The 18,187-nt window shown below is 49.0% G+C and overlaps 1 protein-coding gene across 5 annotated transcripts in view; it reads left to right on the top strand.

Annotated features, from left to right (window-relative positions):
• Nucleotides 1–18,187, top strand: part of HEG1 (heart development protein with EGF like domains 1) — a 94,252-nt gene that overhangs the window by 28,801 nt on the left and 47,264 nt on the right. For 3 of the 5 annotated variants that reach the window (XM_037033707.1, XM_037033712.1, XM_037033711.1), the window contains 6 exons: nucleotides 6,211–6,564; nucleotides 7,438–7,779; nucleotides 11,524–11,778; nucleotides 12,412–13,740; nucleotides 15,864–15,980; nucleotides 16,581–16,700. In XM_037033707.1, the coding sequence (XP_036889602.1) occupies nucleotides 6,211–6,564; nucleotides 7,438–7,779; nucleotides 11,524–11,778; nucleotides 12,412–13,740; nucleotides 15,864–15,980; nucleotides 16,581–16,700 (2,517 nt within the window). The remainder of the gene's footprint in view (nucleotides 1–6,210; nucleotides 6,565–7,437; nucleotides 7,780–11,523; nucleotides 11,779–12,411; nucleotides 13,741–15,863; nucleotides 15,981–16,580; nucleotides 16,701–18,187) is intronic. The other 2 variants (XM_037033708.1, XM_037033710.1) reach the window with 2 other exon arrangements.

Raw genomic sequence — 18,187 nt, 5'->3', positions numbered from 1 at the left:
TGCAAAGTGTCTGGGGTGAAAGTACAACCCACACAATTTATCTCAGTATTGAAGTTCATCTTTAAGTTAGGTTTTCTTTGCCCTGGCCAAGTGGCTCCGTTGGTTGGAGCGTTGCCCCATGCACCAAAAGGCTGCAGCTTTGATTCCCAGTGAGTACACATACCTAGGTTGTGGGTTCGATCCCAAGTTGGGGAATGTATAGAAGGCAACCAATCGATGTTTCTCTCCCCACCCTCTCTAAAATCAATCAATGATTTTTTTTAAGCCTTGGCTGGTGTGGTTCAGTTGAATGAGTGCCAGCCTGCAAACCAAAGGGTTGCCAGTTCTATTCCCAGTCAGGGCACATGCCTGGGGTGTGGGCCAGGTCCCCAGTAGGAGGTGCATGAGAGACAACCACACATTGATACTTCTCTTATTCTCTAGCTCCGTCCCTTGCCCTCAGTCTAAAAATAAATAAAATTAAAAAAAATTTTTAAATATGTTTTCTTTAACTGTCTAAAGAGGAAAATAATAGCTGGTCCGGTGGCTGCTCTAGAGCCTTCTGCCCTCCAACCCCTGCTTTTCCCGTCCCCGCCCCATGTACACACACCTACACACACAGCAAAGATGAAGTGTCGTTGGCGTGAATTCTCGCACAAGAGACCACATGCTAGGTGGATGAAATGGTGAGCACTTTATCATTTGGTTAGGGGTTGGGTTTATATTTCTTCACTACTGCAAAAATTTCTTTTAATGGTAAGGATCACATATGCATTTTTCTAGGCATCGCTAAAAAAATCCTCTCATGCAGGCGTTCGCAAGGCTGTAGAAGTGGCGTGTTCACCTCTTGTCATGTCCAGTTCCTGGCTGTCAGTTACGTCTCGCTCAGGCACTTCCTTCCTTCTCTGTGACGTCGTTGTTCAGCCCTGTGACCCTCGGCGTCTGGGTGGCTCGTATACCTTGTCACACCAGGTCCCCTAGTTCCTGTCGGCCCAGATGGATTGTAACCCTTTGGGAGGCATAGGCTGTGTCTGTTACTTCTCTTAGGTTTCCCATTGCCCTGGATCAAGGAACATTTGATTAGTAGTGGGGGTAGCACTCTCCCCTACTTCACAGGGCTCGCCCAGCCACGGGCCAAAGAAAATATGGGAAACTCTGCCTGCCTCTTCTCTTCTGTGAGGCTTCCTTTCAAGTCGGTGAACGTTGTGTGCGTTTTCATCCCCATGCCAGAGGGAGCAGGGCAGATTGGGTTGGAAATACTCTTGGGAAATAGAAGTTAGGTTGCCCTAGAAATTGCCACTTCAAAACTTTTGAAGGTCAGGGGTTTTTAGAAGTGCTTTGCAAGACTAGGGTTTGGGTTTATGTCATCAGTGCATAAACCACCCCCAGAGGTCCTTTCTGCGATGCCTATTTAAAGCTGCCAGTTCCTCTTCCATACACTGTGTGCGTCGTTTCCTGCTGGCTGAGTATGTGTGTAGTTTATGATTCGTGTTTTTCAGAGATTGCTATTGAGGATTATTCTTAAACATCGGTTGGCTCAGATAAGAACCGTGATCCTTTCCAGCTCCAAAGCTCTGTGGTTCGGTGATTTACCACCAGCTTCACTAAATGGTGGAGAGGAAGCATTTTCTAAGCTGCACTTTGGTTCTGGTCAGAGTCATTCAATATTTATAATTCAAATTCAACCCACCACTGTGGTATATTTGAAAATCAGCCCGTGTTTCTACCTTGACTGCACTTGACTCTGTAGTCCCATATTTTCAACATTAAAAAAAATGGTCCTCAAATTCTTTGAGCATGCATCATTTCAGAAGCTTATACTTTTTCGAACAAAATTTTACTTAATTATTTTGGGGGGAAAGGAGGAAGCAAGAGAGGGAGAGAAACACTGATCAGTTGTTCCTTGTACATGACCCCCCCACCCCGCAACCCAGGCATGTGCCCTGACTGGGAATCGAACCGGTGACCTTTCCCTTTGCAGAATGACGCCCAACCAACTGAGCCACACCAGTCAGAGCAGAACTCTACTTTCAACTTTAAAGAGTAGTGCCCTGTCTTTCCAATTCTTGAGTCTTTCACTGAGCACTTCTCTTCCTTCTTGGTGAACTGAGTGTTCTGTGCTAGGTAGAGTTCCACCTCCTTCTTAGATGCTGAAGAGGGCCTTGGGTGCTGTTAAATGAGGGGGTAGCCAGGCATCCAGGAAGCGTGGGTCCAGCCTCCAGCCTCCAGCCTCCCTGTGGGGGGTGATGAGGGAACATGTACAAGGACTTGAAGCCAACAGGAAAACCAAGTTCCCCATTTTTGAGGCCAGGCTAGTAGTACCCCTCCCCCTGCTAGCCAGAGCCCTGGTAAACCTCCTTCCTCCCAGTAAATCTACATCTTGAGGTTCTACTGTCCCTTTCTGGCTGTGGGGTCCAGGAGCTGGCAGGGCTTGTTGGAGGCAGACCGGAGTGGCCCGGCCCAGCTGGCCCATCTGTGGAACGGGGTGCAGAGGAAGTGTGGCGGCGGCATGGGTCTGTCGACGCTTGGCCACTGCACACACGGATAGATGTGAGTCAGTGAGAGCCCTGGCTCTGAGACCGGCCAGGGGGGTGGTGCTGCCCACCGGGTGATCGCTAGGGTGGCCCGCCAGGAGCCGGGCCCGCGGGGAGTGGGGCTCCTCATTTGAAACATGGAGGGAGTAGATCAGATGATCCTAAGGATTCTTTCTAGCTCCAGCGTCTGTTGTTGCTCCGAACACATCAGGCTTGTGTTCCGTGCCCCCTTTCACGCCTCACCCTGCCGCACAGAAACAGCCCTGCAGCACCACCCCTCCCGAGGCTCGAGGCTTGGGGAGCCAGCCCGTACCCGCTCCAGACAGAAACCGTGTGCCAGCCAGTGCACGCGTGAAAGCAGGTGTAGGCCCAGAGAGCTGAGTCAGATCCAAAAAAGAGATCGGAAGCTATCGGAAACGATGTTTCTCGCCACTTTGTATCTTTCTCTACTTTCCATAATGACCATGTATTGTTTGATCACAAGGGGAAAAAGTAAGTAAAGCAACTGACAGGGGGAAAAATTCTCTTCTGAAGGTGGGAAGAGATCTATGTATGTTGAATTGTGTGAGAGCAGCTCCAGTTGAGCAGGAAATTTACTGCTGAGCTTCCTGGAAACCAGGGCACAAAGGGAGTCCAGCTGGGGCCTGAGACTGTAGTCTGCTGAGTAAGCACACAGTTCCATCCATGAGCCTAAGTGTTTTGTGGGCAACGCATTCTGAGAGGAATATTTATATAAGGAAGGTTGAGAATCATAATAGAAAATGCCATCGATTGTTGTTTTGTGCAAATTGCGCTAATGTTCTTTAAAAGGTGATATTTTTGTATAGATTCTCAGTTGGAGCTGAGGGCGTGATACTGGATCTCAATTCGTGAAAGTATTTCTGTGGGAGCTGAGCTAATGTGGTCCAGGTAAATTGCTTTGTGGTGATCTAATGGAGAGAGCATAAATAACCCAGAAGACTCTAGATTTAGCCTACCTTCCTCAAATATCAGCTGCTTCAGCCAGATTTTTGGCAGGTTCTGGGTAGCAGTCGGGCCAAGGCGGAGCATTCTGACGCATGCCCCAAGCTCCCGTGTTTGTGTGTGGCTAGAGACTGGCCCAGGTGTTTTACCAGAGGAGCGGCCATTCTGTCCACCTCCTGTAATAAACTCAGGGGACTTCACTTGTGTCTGCTCCAAAGTCAATGGTCTTCCTGTTTTTGAATTGCTGCTTTGAGGCTAGAAATGAAGGAAGGGCGACTACTAACTAATCAATACAGCTGACCTGTTAATTAGGAACCTGGTGGGAAATTTCCCGTGTGTCGTTAGCAGGTGCCCATTTAGTGATTAAGTGCTGGTTGCAGATTAGTTTGACCAAACGTTTTGTCTTCTGATGGAGAGGCACTGGCTCTACAGAAGTCTTCACACTGCTTCCGAGCTTCGCCGTGAGGACCGAGTGAGATCTGTGTGCAGGGAACTTACTTGGCGTGGTGTATAAAGTGCACATAGAGTGTGGCACGTCATAATCGATCAGCGAGTGGCAGCTCTTAACAATGAAGATAATGAGTGGATGGTGCACATGTTCCACAGAATCCCCATAGGTCAGGGAGCATGGCCACTTTCTTCCTGTGATTGTAGCATCTGTGACTTTTGTAATCATTCTGTGGCCATGGATTTGCTAGAAGGTATTCAGGCTGAGTCCGCCATAACCGCCACTGTACATTGGATGGATGAGATAATGCCGTTTACTGGGAGTGAACGTGCTTTGGAAGAGCACCCAGCAGCCCCGTGAGGCTGTGACTTGGTGGAGTTAGATGACAACTGTAATGAAGCTGGGCCTGAGCAGCTAAGTGATTGAGTGAGGGTTTGCATGAATCTATAGTAAGCTATCCTTTTTTATATTAATGTGTTTTTCTTTTGTTTTGTTAAATAAAAGATACCATTTATTTATTTTTAATATATTTATTGATTTTAGAGAGAGAGGAATGGGGGAGAGAGAGAGAACAAGAGAGAAACATTGATGTGAGACAGAAACACTGATCCATTGCCTCCTGTACATCCCCTGACCAGGGACCAAATCCTCAGTGTAGGTGTGTGTCCTGACCGGGAATCGAACCTGAGACCTTCTGTATGTGAGATGATGCTCCAGCCAACTGAGCCACACTAGCCAGGGCAGTGGGCAATGCAGTTTTGTTTTCAAGTAGGGGTAGGTTTAGGTAAGCTGGGACTCTGTTTTTGTGTCTGGGTCTTTTCACTTCTTCTAATTCCTAGTTGTATGGGTCACCTACATCTTCATTTTGTCCTCACTAATGTCCAGTGACCAGAGCTGCCAGCCATGTTTGGCCATAGTTGGTTCTATGGTTTGTACACGAGTAAAGGGACCTTTATGTTCCCTTTGCTCTTTTTGTAGTTATATTTAATATTTATTTGTGCTTTTGGTCAGAACTGTACATAGGACAGGTCTTCAAGGAACCACTTATAATGAGAACTTCCTTCTTTCTGGGTCATCATTAACAGCTTGAAACCTTTCATTATAAGGTATAGAGTCCTTTTTTAGTATTTTTGGCTTAAAAAGAAACATAACCCTCTTTTTACTTGTTTTTGGATCTTGCTTGCTGTGTCTCTCCCCACTCAATGAGCTTCCCTGGAGGTCACTGCGGTTTGCAGTGAGTGTTTTGGTGTGTGCGCCGAGGTCTGTGCTCGGGGTGTCCTCGGAAAGGGCACTGTGTGAAAGGGAGCCACGAGCAAGCCACCTGTCTTTCTGTGCAGCAGGTTGTGCGTTCTGAACGGAGGTGTATGATTCTGTGCATTTTGAACGGTGGTGTATGCTTCCGTGCTTAGAGGTTTTGGATCATTAACCCAGTCTCTGCCATCCATTTCATCAGAAAAACTGTTCCCAACCTGGAGTCTGGGGCCTGCCAGGGACCCAGTGGAGTAGAACGTGAACTTGAGAGCCGGCCTCCAAAGCCTGAAGAGGCAACGTACAATAATGGAGCCTGTTTGCTTTTGGCTGGAATTAAATCGAATCAGTGGGGTAACAGTAACTATCTCCTGCTGATTAGAAGCTCTGTTACTTAATAAATGCATTTCAGTTAATAGTCTTTCCAAACGGGAAGCTTATGGTGGCCATGAGGTGGGAAGTTAACAAAGTACCCTCGTGGTGACAAGGCTGGGGGTTGTTGCTCTGGGCTGGTGCTGTTTCCGCTGTGCAGAGCCCTGGGCCTCTTCACAGGTAACCTGGTGGGAGCTGGGCGCCCTGGAACAGCCCTGTTTTTGTTCATTTTTATATACGGTTTTTCCTCTGTATTGGCACTTGAACAAAAGGTTACAACTGCTACAGTAAAACAAAGACCTGTCCTATATCACGATGGCCTGTCCTATATAAGCTCTAAGGTGAATTCGAGAGTAGAAGCTTTACCTTCCACTATAAAATCCAAGGCAAATAATGTCAAGAGATTTTCTCTTTCTTTTCTCTTTCCCTTAGCTCGGGTGGAAGCTTTTTGTTGTGCTTGGTGAAGGACGTCGCCGCTTCTCCGCTTAGCTCTGTGAGAAGTCGAGCAAGGGGAGAGAGGGCACGAGTGTGTCAAATGTGTTTGTATCAGGGCCACGTCATCTAGATATACCTACCAACATGTAATAAACATTATTTGTTTCTAGATGCATCCCCGATTTTCTTAACCCTGCTGGTTAGTCTTGAGCGTATTTCTTTCTGTTTTAGCATCTGGCATTATGGAGGAGCTGAGCAATTCCACTGCTCTCCAAAGTGCCTTCGTCAGTCGGACAAAGAGAGTCCACGCTGCCACCGCAGTCCCCAGTGGTGACCCTAGGGTGACCCAGTCTTCACCTGTCAGTCTGGGGCCGCTGGGCGAAACAGAGAGTTTCCCTGAGGATGCTGAAGTTACCTGGACCTCAGCGTCAGTCCACGCTTCACCGGCTGATGCAGAGTTGAGAAGAAACACGGGGGCGATGAGGAATCCAGGGCGTGGGGAATCCACTGAGCAGTCCGCAGAAGATGTGTTTGGCCTTTCTTCTTCGGAGGGCTCGGTAGGATTTTGGCAAAATGATTCCCCAAGTAAGTATTCCGTTTTGCTTGATCTCTTATGGATATTTAAAAAGTCTTGGATTTACTTAGTGACAACGTCAGGACCATTTGCTGCCTCTAAGAAAAACGAGCGTCCTTGGATGACACCATCTCTTTTATCTAGTATGTCACATTGCCACATTTTGACTTGTGTCCTTATGAAGACATTGTGGAGTCTTCTGACAGGCCTCACTCCTCTTGATTTTTTTGTAGAGGGGGAAGGACACTAAGGGTCAGGGGATGTAAGCCGAGCAGACGCCTCAGCCTGAGCCCTCGCTGTTGGGTGCGTCTTGTCACCACAGCGTTGACTCCGACGTGAGCCCTGTCCTACCTGTGAAACTAGTTTGTTATTCTGTAGATCGTCTTTAAAACTGTAATGTGCAGCTAAAGTATATTCCCTGAATTCGTGACTTTAGTGTACTCCCTATAGTTTATTTCTTGTGTGTTATACTTCAAATGTAGAATACTCTATTCATGACAGAACTGTTTGTAAAGAATGGTTCTGACCAAGCACTGTATTTGCTGTATCATACTTGCTAGACGTAAGGCACTCCCTCCCTGGACCACATGTGGGGAGAGAGAATGAAATACTCAAGCTTGTTCATTACTCTGCTGCTTTGTTCGTGCTGTTTAAAAGCTCCCCTCTTCACCAACATTTACTCTCAGTATTGGTATCTCACTGACACTGAAACATTTAGAATTAATTACTTAGGATATGAAAATGCATGTCAGATTGCACATAGAACACATTCTGTGCCAGGCCGTTGCACAGGGGTCTTTGCTGAGAGAGGACTCACCTCTCAGGGGTGGAGGGGTCTCTTCCGCACCTGTGTAACGGCAGCTCTTTTCTGGGACACCTTGCAGGCTCGGGAGGACGCCCGCAGGCCGGCAGCCCTCCCACGGAGAATGGAAGCCCCCTGTATCAGACTGAGCCAGTGTCAGTCCTGCGGGGCAGAGCAGGAGGGAGCACCGCACACTGGGTGCTGACCAAGAGCAAGGCATTTGCAGAGGCGACAGCGAGCTCTGTGTCCTACGCCGAAGTGGTGAATGCTTCAGTTCTGACCCAGTTCTCAGCCTCCGCCCCGCAGTCTGGAGGGAGTGACGCAGCGCTGGCCGAGAAGAGTTACTCTGAGCCGGCCACCGGGGCTTTGTCCTCGTCCTCCTCAGAAAGCCTGGAGTCCTCAGCACCACGCGGGGAACGCTCAAGTGAGTTTCCACTCCACAGAACTGCCCACGTGGAGGGGACGGGGACTTACCCGGCCTGCGGTCTTCTGTAGCCAGGAAGTCCGCGTGTTAATGGAATGGCTCCACACTCTCCTCTGGTCTCATTATTCCCGGGCCATTCTTCTAGCTGGTGGACACAGAGACACCAGCAGGTCCCCACACTTTTCTGGTGCGTCTCCACAGAGTTGCTGCTGCCACCTGCCCCTGCCACACAGAGTTCAGGGACCTCTCTGTCCATGGCCTTCCGCTCCTCCTGCCCACCTCACCCCCCACAGCCGCCTCGCCACACAGCTTCTGGAAGGTTGTTGGAGAAACTCTCTTTAAAATAGCTTGAGATGTAGTTCACATTCTGTACAGTTCTCCCATTTGACATGTATGATTTAAGCTGGTTTTTAGTGCACCCACCAAGTTGTCTGACCGTCACCACTGTCTAATTCCAGAAGAGCGTCATCACTCAGAAAGGAGCCCGGTGCCAGAGGTCACGCCCCATTCTCTCTTCCTTTCAGCCTCTGACAACCACTGATTTACTTTTTGGATTTGCCTGTTGTAGACATTTCATATGCGTGGAATCATTTGCTATGTGGCTGGTGAACTATTTTCAAGGTCCATCCGTGTTGTAACATGTATTAGTACTTCATTCCTTCTTGTGGCTGAGTCATATTCCATTGTGTGGATGGACCCCATTTGGTTCACTGTTTTAGCAACTGGTGGATGTGTCGGGTTTTAAAAAGTCTTTGGGCTATTATTAATGATGCTGTTGTGAACATTCCAGTACAAGTTTTTGTGGGAACATCTATTTTCAATTCTCTTAGATTGCTGGGTTAAATAGTTACCCTATTTTTAACCTTTTTTTAAGTTGCTGTTTTTTGTTTTTATTTATTTATCTTTAGAGGGGAAGGGAAGGAGAGAGGGAGAGAAATATCAATGTACGGTTGCCTCTTGTGCGTCCCCTGCTGGGAACTGGACTACAACCCAGGCATGTGCCCTGACTGGGAATCGAACCATGATTGTTGGTTCACAGGCCTATACTCAATCCACTGAGCTACACCAGCCAGGGCTATTTTTAACCTTTTGAAGAACTGCCAGTCTGTTCCAAAGGGGCTGCACCACTTTACCCTCTTACCAGCAGTGTACAGAGGTTCCGGTTTCTTAGCATCTTTGCCAGCGCCCATTGTCACCCACCCTCTCTGACTCCCGCCATCCCGGTGGGTGTGACATGGGGTCTCATTGGGTTTGACTTGTACCTTCCAGTCGAGCACCTTCTCCCGGACTCACTGGCCCTTTGTGTGTCTTCCTAGGAAATGTCTGTTCAGATCTTCTGACTATTTTTAAATTGGGTCATGTGTCTTTTTTTTTGAGTTGTAAGAGTTCCCTGCATATTCTGGATACCAGCCTCTTATCAGATATACGATTTGCAGGCATTTTTGCCCATTCTGTGGGTTGTCTTGTCACTTTGTTCATGGCATTATTTGAAGCGTGAGAGTTTTTAATTTTGATGCAGTCCAATTTATCAGTTTGAGAAAACTTTTTTTGATGTTCCTTTCTAATGATGGTTTTGTATAATTTTTAAAAACCACTCTCAGCAGGCTTATCCATGTGACTTGTGTGCTGACTAAAGCAAAAATGCATTCATTTGTCATTCAAATTTGTATTAGGTTTAAATTCTTACCTCTTCACCACCAACAATAACATCTGCGTTTCCCCATATGCACATCCTAATTGGTGGGGGAAATTAGCATGTATTACTACTCGTGTGATGTGGGGAAACGTGCTTATCATGAAAGAACACCATAATTACGGGTGGAAGATACTCACGCTCCTTTGTGTCTGTGCATGGACAATGCATTATCTGTCTCCTAAACAAAAGGAGTGATTTTCCACCCTCACAGTTGTGGGGCTCAAGCTAGTTATCTTTTAAACCAGGAGCTTGGGTTCTCTTGCCTTCCCTTTCCCCGCCCCTCAGTGCGCTTTACTCTGCAGTCAACGCGTAGGTGGGTCTAGTCGAAAACGGGAGTGGACCCTGGGGTTGGGTTATACAGCGCGAGCTACGGAACGGCCTCATTCCTGAAACCACCTCACGGTGGGGTCACAAGATGCTTTCCCTCATCTCCTCGGACTGCCCAAAGCCGAGGCTTCCTGCCGTCCAGCCTTTCAGGGGTCTCCTGCTGTTCCTTTCGTGGGTTCAGATGCAGCCCCTGTGTTTCAGGTCACGACTCTCCACAGAGTGAAGTCTGCTGGCCCCATAGGGTTGTTTGCCTGAATTTTGTCTAACAGAGCCCAGCGACCTCCCACCCCAGGCCTGTTTGCTCCGGGGAGCTTGCGCTCAGATCCGCTCAGCGCTGAAGCCTGTGCTGGCGGATCTTCCATGGGCCTCTTACGCCCTGAGTCAAGTATCATCTTTCCCTGGTCCCCGGCTTTCTCAGGGCTACTCCAGGTCCCTGTCGTATCCCTGTCCCCATGCTCATTTCTGTCTGTCAGTGAACACCAACCTCTCATGAAGGGAACTTACCTGACACTCTGCTTTGCATCTGTGTTCCATCAAGTTGTCTCCACGGGGTATCAAGAGCCAGTCTGGTCTGGGAATAGGAATGAGAACCAGGAAAAGAGCCTGTTTTCTCATAGAGCCGGATTATGAAATATTTTGGCCAAGAAAAATTGGATCTCACTTCCATGTCCAAGAAAGGAAGAAAAGGATATTTATTCGTGTGTCACCTGTCCCTATTCTGGCCCCACCAAGAAAACAAAACAAGTGCATTTAAAATACACACACACACACACACAGACCCCAAGCCCACCCGTGACCTCTGATCACAGTGCGGTTTCTCACGGGTGTGTCAGGATGGAGAACAAGCACTGCAGAATGGCAGACCCTGGGTCAGCGCCCACGCCGCTGGTGCCACCGGGAGGTGGACGCCTGCAGAGTAACGTGGGCCTCCCACTGGGTCTCGTCAAAAGGTCCAAAGCCTCAGCAGGGTTGTTAGTCTTTAGCCCACCATTCACCTCCCCTGCGGCCGCCACCCATTTCCCTGACGTGGACTCGATTTGTTATGTATCTCCAAGCAGAATACAGTATTGATCCTGTTCAGTTAAGTAATAAACCCGCCCATAAACCCGGTCACCTGAATATGTGTTAATTGGCAGTACTCCCTGAACTTTCAGTCACTGACAGGCATCTGCAGGGGCACCTTACGTTTGGTCTTCTCAGGTAGGGACCCTGAGAAAGCCCGGGAAGCCTCTGGGCTAACGAAGTCCAGGGCGTGAGCCTTACGCCTGAGACTCTCAAGTCCATCCCTTGTCTCCTCCTGCACTGACCGGTCACCCCCTTTTCAATCTTCCTCTTTTTCCTTTTATTGAATTTGCTGGTATAACACTGGTTAACAAAATTATACAGGTTTCAGGTGCACAGTTCCACGGCACACCTTCTGTGTATTGTATTTTGTGTTTACCACCCCAGGTCAAGTTTCCTTCCATCACTGCTTACCCCCTCGACTCTCCTCCACTCCCTCCTACCTCCCCCACCCTGCAGTCACACTGCTGTTCACATCCATGAGTTTCTCCTGTTCCTTCTTTTTTGCTCAATCTCTCCAGCCCCCACCCCCAACAGCTGTCAGCCCACCTTTTATCTGTGAGTCTGTCTGGACTTTGCTTTGTAGTTTACTTTGTTCATTAGGGTCCACCTGTGAGAGACATCGTGTATTTATCTTTTGCTTTTCAATCTTCTTGTAGCCACTGAAGACGGGCCTGAGCTGGAAGTCAGCGCCTACACGGATGCACGGGGGCGGCCCAACCAGACATCTGGGGCCCATGCCCGTAGCCCACACACTTCAGCCACATACACTGGCAGCGGAGAGCGCACACTGCGATCTCTCACCAATGCAAGTGTGACCTCCCGTGAGGTGGCACCCGAAGAAACAGATGAGGAAACAGACAGCGCCCCTCTGCACGGGAACGGGACTGTGGCCGGTGCCGCTCCCAGAGGTGGTGAGCAGGACCTCCTTCCCCACGCCTTCAGCCGTCCGTCCATTGCCCCGGGGTCCCAGAATGATGAAGTTCACTGTCCACTGCAGAAGTACCTTACCCGGTCTTTACAAAGAGAACTTTCTGTGTTCTCTCACCTCCCCACCACCCTACACTTGCTAATGGTGTCTGCCAGGATGCTTGCATAAAAGAGAATGGCCACGCTGGGGCCGAGACTGATCTCCTAGGAAAGAAATAGCTCATACAGAATGGAAAGTTGGGGGGGGGGGCATTTCCTTCTTCCATTTAGGTGTAACAGTTGTTCTGTGTGGGCTCTTAAGAGCTTTTAAGATACCGATTTGCTTTTATTGAAATAGGCCTGTGGAAGGAATTTGGACCTGTTCCCTATCCTTTGGCCCTGGCCCCACTTCCTTCATGACCCTCTCCGTTGCTGCCCCCGGGCTCCTGGGCCACAGCAGACCCTGCCTGCCTTGCACACTGTCTCTCCCGAGAGCTCACCATTGGTAACCGCATCCCCGAGGAAGGGTTTCGCCCACTGGGGTTCATGGATCGTGAACTGGCGGTCTTTTTTACAGTGTGTGTTCAGGAGATTGCTTATTTGTTTAGTTGACCTCACTTCAGTCTTTCCCTTTGCAGTCACTGGAATTAGCTCCGAACAAGTGAGTGGCACCAACACTGAACAGAGGGCTTCCAGCGACCACACAGACCACGCCTACGTCTCCTCCACTTTCACCAGGGGAGAACGGGCATTACTGTCCATCACAGACAGCGGTTCATCCTTGGAGAGAAGGGAGAGTTCGACCTCTTCTATTAAGATCTCAGACTCCTCACATTCAGACTACCCTTCCTCTTCCCAGGTTCAGACGGAAAGAAGTAACGTCTCATTCTACGGAGGGGAATATGCTCAGCCTTCCACTGAGTCGCTAGGTCTGCACACAGCCAAGCTTCCATCCTCCACACCCACCATTAACATGCCAAAAACCTTGGTGCTTCTGGGCACGCATGCTGGATCTGTTGGTGACTCTCCTTCGTCAGGCTCCCCTTTGCCCCTGCCCTCGGTGTCACAGTCCCGTGGGTCTTCCTCCTCAACCTCGTCATCCACCAGGGCCTCCGCTCATCCCCCGGAGTCCACTTCTGACGCACCCACACCTTTTCCTTCCTCACCACCACCTTTACCCATGTCCCTGACAGTCTCCACCCCTGCCTCACCGCCCGTGTCCCAGACAACCCTACTGCCTTCATCTCCTACACTGGCCCTGCCCAGGGCAGGGGACACGCCTGTGACTGCAGTTCGGATGTCGACAATGGCATCATCTGCGGAAACGCTCTCCAGAAGTCAAACAGCAGATCCTGAGCACCAGAGCAGCTCACAGCACGAGAAAATGTTTACAGAATCAAAGCCACCAAACCTGCAGCCTCTGCCCACGGAGGCCATGGAAAGAGTGAGCTCTGCTTCAGGGATTCCTTCGCCCCCCACCTTAACAGAGTCCTCCACTGAGCAGATCCTCCCAGCCACGAGCACCAGCGTAGCCCAAACACCTGCAGCTTTGACAGCTGCCACTCTCAGGACCTCTCACCCCCCCGTGCCCACTCCCAGCCCCTTGTCGAGCACAGCAACTCCGATGGCTGGCCCCACCGCAGTACAGACTACGGCCGAAAAAGGGTTCTTGCTGACCAGTCCTGAAATGCTAGCACCACGAATCTCCACGCAAGTTGCTGTTATCACAAGGAGGAACCAAGTGCACATAGATGATACTACCCAATCCAGCTCCCTGACCAGTGCACCCACATCAGCTAAAGAGCAGACAGCGGTGCTTGGCGTTTCAGAAGAGTACAGCCCAGCTTCACATTCCCTCAGAACACCACCTTCTCCCCAAAGCACAGGGGTTTCTCCAGCTGAGGTGCTGACTCCCAGATCCACCACCTTCCATGCTGAAAGCAGCACACAGCCCTCAACAGCCTCAGGTAGGACACAGGCACACAAGCATGCCGAGAGCTGCTCGGGCGGGGATTTGTTTGAATGCGTAGCAGTGACTGGTGTTTGCAATGGTGCAGTATTTGTGATCGCAAATGCGTCCTGTTGAAGCATAAAATAATGTCACGGTGGACCTAAGTTTCTCACCCCTGAGTTACATAATTCTTCCTGAGGAAGGAGGATTGGGTGCCATTGGCTGCGCATGACATCAGTAGATAGTGTAATTGCAGCATGTAATGCCCTGTAATTGCAAGAGATTTTCAAGTATGCCTTTAACTCTTCCACGGCCGGAGTGGGCAGTGATGTGGGGTTGGAGGTGAGAGAACACGGAGTAAAGGAGCTTCGGGGGCCTGTCTGAGACATGGAGTGAGAGTTGGTGGTGACGGCTCCCAGATCAGAGCCCCCAGCCCCCCCGTCAGTGGGGTGGCTCCAGTCACCAGAGAGGCTTCTCGTGGTCCAGGGACACCCAGGCAGGTTCTTAGCCTCCCTCGGAGGATGTTGGTAGTTGATAAATGTCTGCAGGGATGGGGTGGGGTAGGAGGGGGTAGAGGAGCATGTTCAATAAGAAGATGATGAGCTAATCTTTTCCTATAGTGCCTGGGTGACCGGGGCTCTTGTAATCGTGCTTGAAGTTATCTTTACCTCCACATCGAAGTTCCCAGTGTGGGAAAGTACAGCCATCACCCACGCGATTCTTTACCGTGTAAGGAAAGGTAGAAGTACAACGATCTGTCTTTCGGTATCATGTTCGAAATTGTAGGTTTGACTTGTCCAGACCCAGGAAAGGAGAACTGCTGTTGGTGATGGGGTGAAACGGAGTCCAGCATCTTAAGGAAAAAGAAAAGATGAGAAATGCTTTGTCGTGGCTGGAGCAGGGGGCGCGGTTAGTGGCAGAGTTCCATCTGAGTCAGCCATCGGCAGTCTGGTGGCTGCAGGGACACACCCGCCGTCCCTGCCAGCACCACACTGCCAGGACACATCAGTGACCTTTTGTACCAGTGATCCCAGCACCTCTGGGGAACCGAAGGTGGATCCTTCGCCCGGGAAGTGTGGGATCCCTGCTTCACGGTTGGTTCACAGAGCTTCATTCCCAGTGGCCAAACATAAACAGTCTCCCGTAAAGCTGATCATGGCCCTTGCAGTGGGAACCGTGGGCCAGCATTAGGAGCATCATTACTGGCTGGAAATGTATTTTTGTGACAGAATCCATGGGTTCAGTGTTTGGACGTATAGCTGCTGTGCTTAGACAGGCGATTTTAGGTAAATAAAAGTGGTGGTGAGGAGCAGGACACCGTCTCTAGGTGTAGCCCATTTGTTTTTATTCAGGGTTATTCTTTTGGAGTTAGAACTCTTGACTTCTGCCTTCCTTTTCTCATTCTACCACTGATTTTCTCCTTGGAGACGATGCAGTTACTTTGTGGGTTTCGGCTTTTCTAAGTATGTGTCGGAAACCTTTATTAGGCCCTTGTTATGTAACTGGAGCATGACAGTGCGGGTTATACGGACCAAAACAGAGTCGCGGTCACCGCCCTTGGGAACTGAGAGTCCAGGATGACGTTGAAGCCAGTGCATCCGTAGGGCCTGGAAGAATCATACAGGCTCATTGCTACATTGCGCAAACAGGAGGCATTGCAGTGCTCAACCCCAAAGGGTTTTCTAAGTCATCGCACAACCACACGGCATTGCAATTGAGCTTTTTGGATAAAGGAGGATGCAACAGGAGGATGGGGGATCGGGGGTCCTTTTCCACGTCACGTGTGTTTTCGATGGACATCGATTCAAGTAGAATTTTCTAAGTATCACAAAGGCAATATAATCGCCAACCCCGAATAGTGTGACGTGTGAGTAGCATTTGGATTTGAACCAGTTCTCACATTCAGGCATCCAGTTGCCCGGCGCTGTGTCAGTACACAAGCAAGTGCCGAATCCAGTGTCACGGCTTCTCTTCCACTCCTCTTGGGAACCCACTCTATGTTGGTAGTATGGCCTCTCAGGGCAAGTACACAGAAATAAGCAAGAATCAGATATTAGCCAGGAGGATTAAATATTCGCCCAGAGCTGCCTTTACCTGTCCTGTGTGGTTAACTGCTTTATTCCTGGAATGTGTTTTTAGTGAGCGGCTGTGCCCCTAACCCTTGTCTTCACGATGGGAAATGCTTTGTGGACGGCCCGGGCCGTGGGCATCGCTGCGTGTGCTCACCTTCCTGGCAAGGGGACAACTGCAGTGTGGGTAAGAGGAGAGGCCGCCTCCAGTGGTCTGCAGTGCAACAGCACATTGAGATAGACAGTGAACTCTTTTTCTTTTCTCCAAAATGCAGGGGAGTGAGATTTTCAAATCAATACCCTGCTTACTTGGGAGTTAACACGCGTGTGTGTCGTCGGTAGAATAACGTCAGATACTGAGATTGACAAGCCTCCATGTTATGGCTTCACTTTGTGGGCTCCCTCTACTCCTGCCGCTCAGGACCATCCCCAGCTCCCCCAGCTCCCACGCTTTCCTGCACCTGGCCTTCACTGTGCAGGTGCCTCAGCCTGGAGTCCCCCCACTTACATCTGCCTATTAACGTTCTTCTAGTCTTAGTCCATATATCATTTGAAATCATCTTAATCCTCCCATTAAAATCTGCTACTTTCTCTGTACTTCCAAATCCTGTCTTGTGTTTATAGTTGGCTGTATACAGGCTGCCTCTACCCTGACTAGCCTGGTAGCCCTTTGAGAACAAGGCTAGTGTCCAGCTCACCCCTGGGGCCCTGCTACACCTTGTACTATTCGGCCCTGAGGAAGTGCCTACTGTAATGGGCTTTGGTTTTGCTCTTCTGCCCTCTGCAGACGTGGACGAGTGCCTCTCGAACCCCTGCCCACCCCTGGCCACGTGCAACAACACTCGGGGGTCCTTCACCTGCAGATGCCCAGTTGGGTACCAGCTGGAAAAAGGAATATGCAATTTGGGTAAGAGTTAGTCTGTTTTGGAACTCTTTCTACACCACAGTGTATTTTGCAAAGGAACATAAAAAGTAACGTTGTTTTTCTCCCTAATCTAAATCAATATTTGTCCGAGGTGTAATGTAAGGAATACAGGAAGAAGTGGCGGATGCGCTCCATTATTCCACCACTTAGAAATACATCATCTTATTCGAAACTTTTTTAGTGTGCATTATATTCTTACATAGTTGAAGTTGTGTGGTATTTGTGCAAACTTTGTATCTTAAACATTTTCTCATGTTATTAAAAATATTAGGCAAGCTTTGTAATGAGCATATGAACATGCCGTCATTTGTGCATTACAACTGCTTATCATTCCAGCCTGCGGTTACAAAAAATACGAATGTATCAAAGGATGTTCTAATCACATAGTTTAAAAATGCTTTTAAGGGAGAGAAAAAAAGAGAAGAAAAACCTGATTGTCCTACCAAATTCACATATTCTTTTCCTGTTTAAAATCCACCTTCACGTCCTTGTCCACAGGCAGATGTATTTTTACAAAGCTACCTACCGCCATAGCCGCACCAGACAATTTGTCATGGTTTGTTGCCTCATTGGATAGCTTCATGAAAAACTGGGTTGATTTTAGGTGTAATCACTACTTTAAGATTAAGAAGTAAACAATCCACACGAAAACTAAAGCCCTGACAAGGTGCTAACACAACTGCTTGATCCGAGGCTAGGTTCCCAGCCTGCACTCCTTCCATCGCGCAGTGACGTGTTAATCCTGAGAGCTTTCTTGAGCAGTGTGTGACCCTGTATTTGACTGCCTTGTTCCATACCTAACCTGTTGAAAAATTAGAAGTGAAGAACAGAGAGCTATTATCTAAGCTTGATAAGGAAATTGGCAGGTAAAGTGAGTCAACTTTGAATCATCTTAAATTGCCCCGTGTGATTCTTAAGATACAAAAAGTACTCAATAAATATTTTTTGAGAGAACAGATGGCTTTGTGTTTTGCAAATGTCATTTGCATGAAGTCCTATTGCCTGTAGGCCAAGGGGAATCATCAGACTTTTTAGAAGGTTGTGTCAAATGACAAAAATAAAGCAATTTAGTATTTGATGTCCTCAATGTAAGGGAGAACAGCTCGTGGATGGGGGAGTACAGTGCCTCACAAGCTGTGGAGCACTTTTCCCGAAGGATTGTGGGCAAGCACGAATTTTTTAGAGAGCTGGGAGCAGCTACGTGGAAACAGCGTGTGATTGGCTGGGGCTGCATATCCGACCTTATTTAGAAAGATCAAGGGGCGAGGAAATAAGTACAGAGCCCAGGGTTGATGTGGAGCATGGCGATTGGCTGGCTGGATAGTCTACATTTCTGGCCGAGCAGAGCCCTTGTGTGGGATGACAAAAGTTCAGTTTGCCGACCTAGCACCCTGGACAGGAGCAGCTCCACCTTGGGCCTGGAAATGCATTACAACAGTCGCTACCCTACTAAAGTAATGGTAGAATTC

This window comes from Sturnira hondurensis, unplaced genomic scaffold (assembly GCF_014824575.4).
Source record: "Sturnira hondurensis isolate 20B ecotype Veracruz unplaced genomic scaffold, ASM1482457v3 Scaffold0021765, whole genome shotgun sequence".
Taxonomy (NCBI): Eukaryota; Metazoa; Chordata; class Mammalia; order Chiroptera; family Phyllostomidae; genus Sturnira; species Sturnira hondurensis.
Note: the sequence above shows the minus strand (reverse complement) of the source record. Positions and strands in the feature narration are given on the sequence as shown.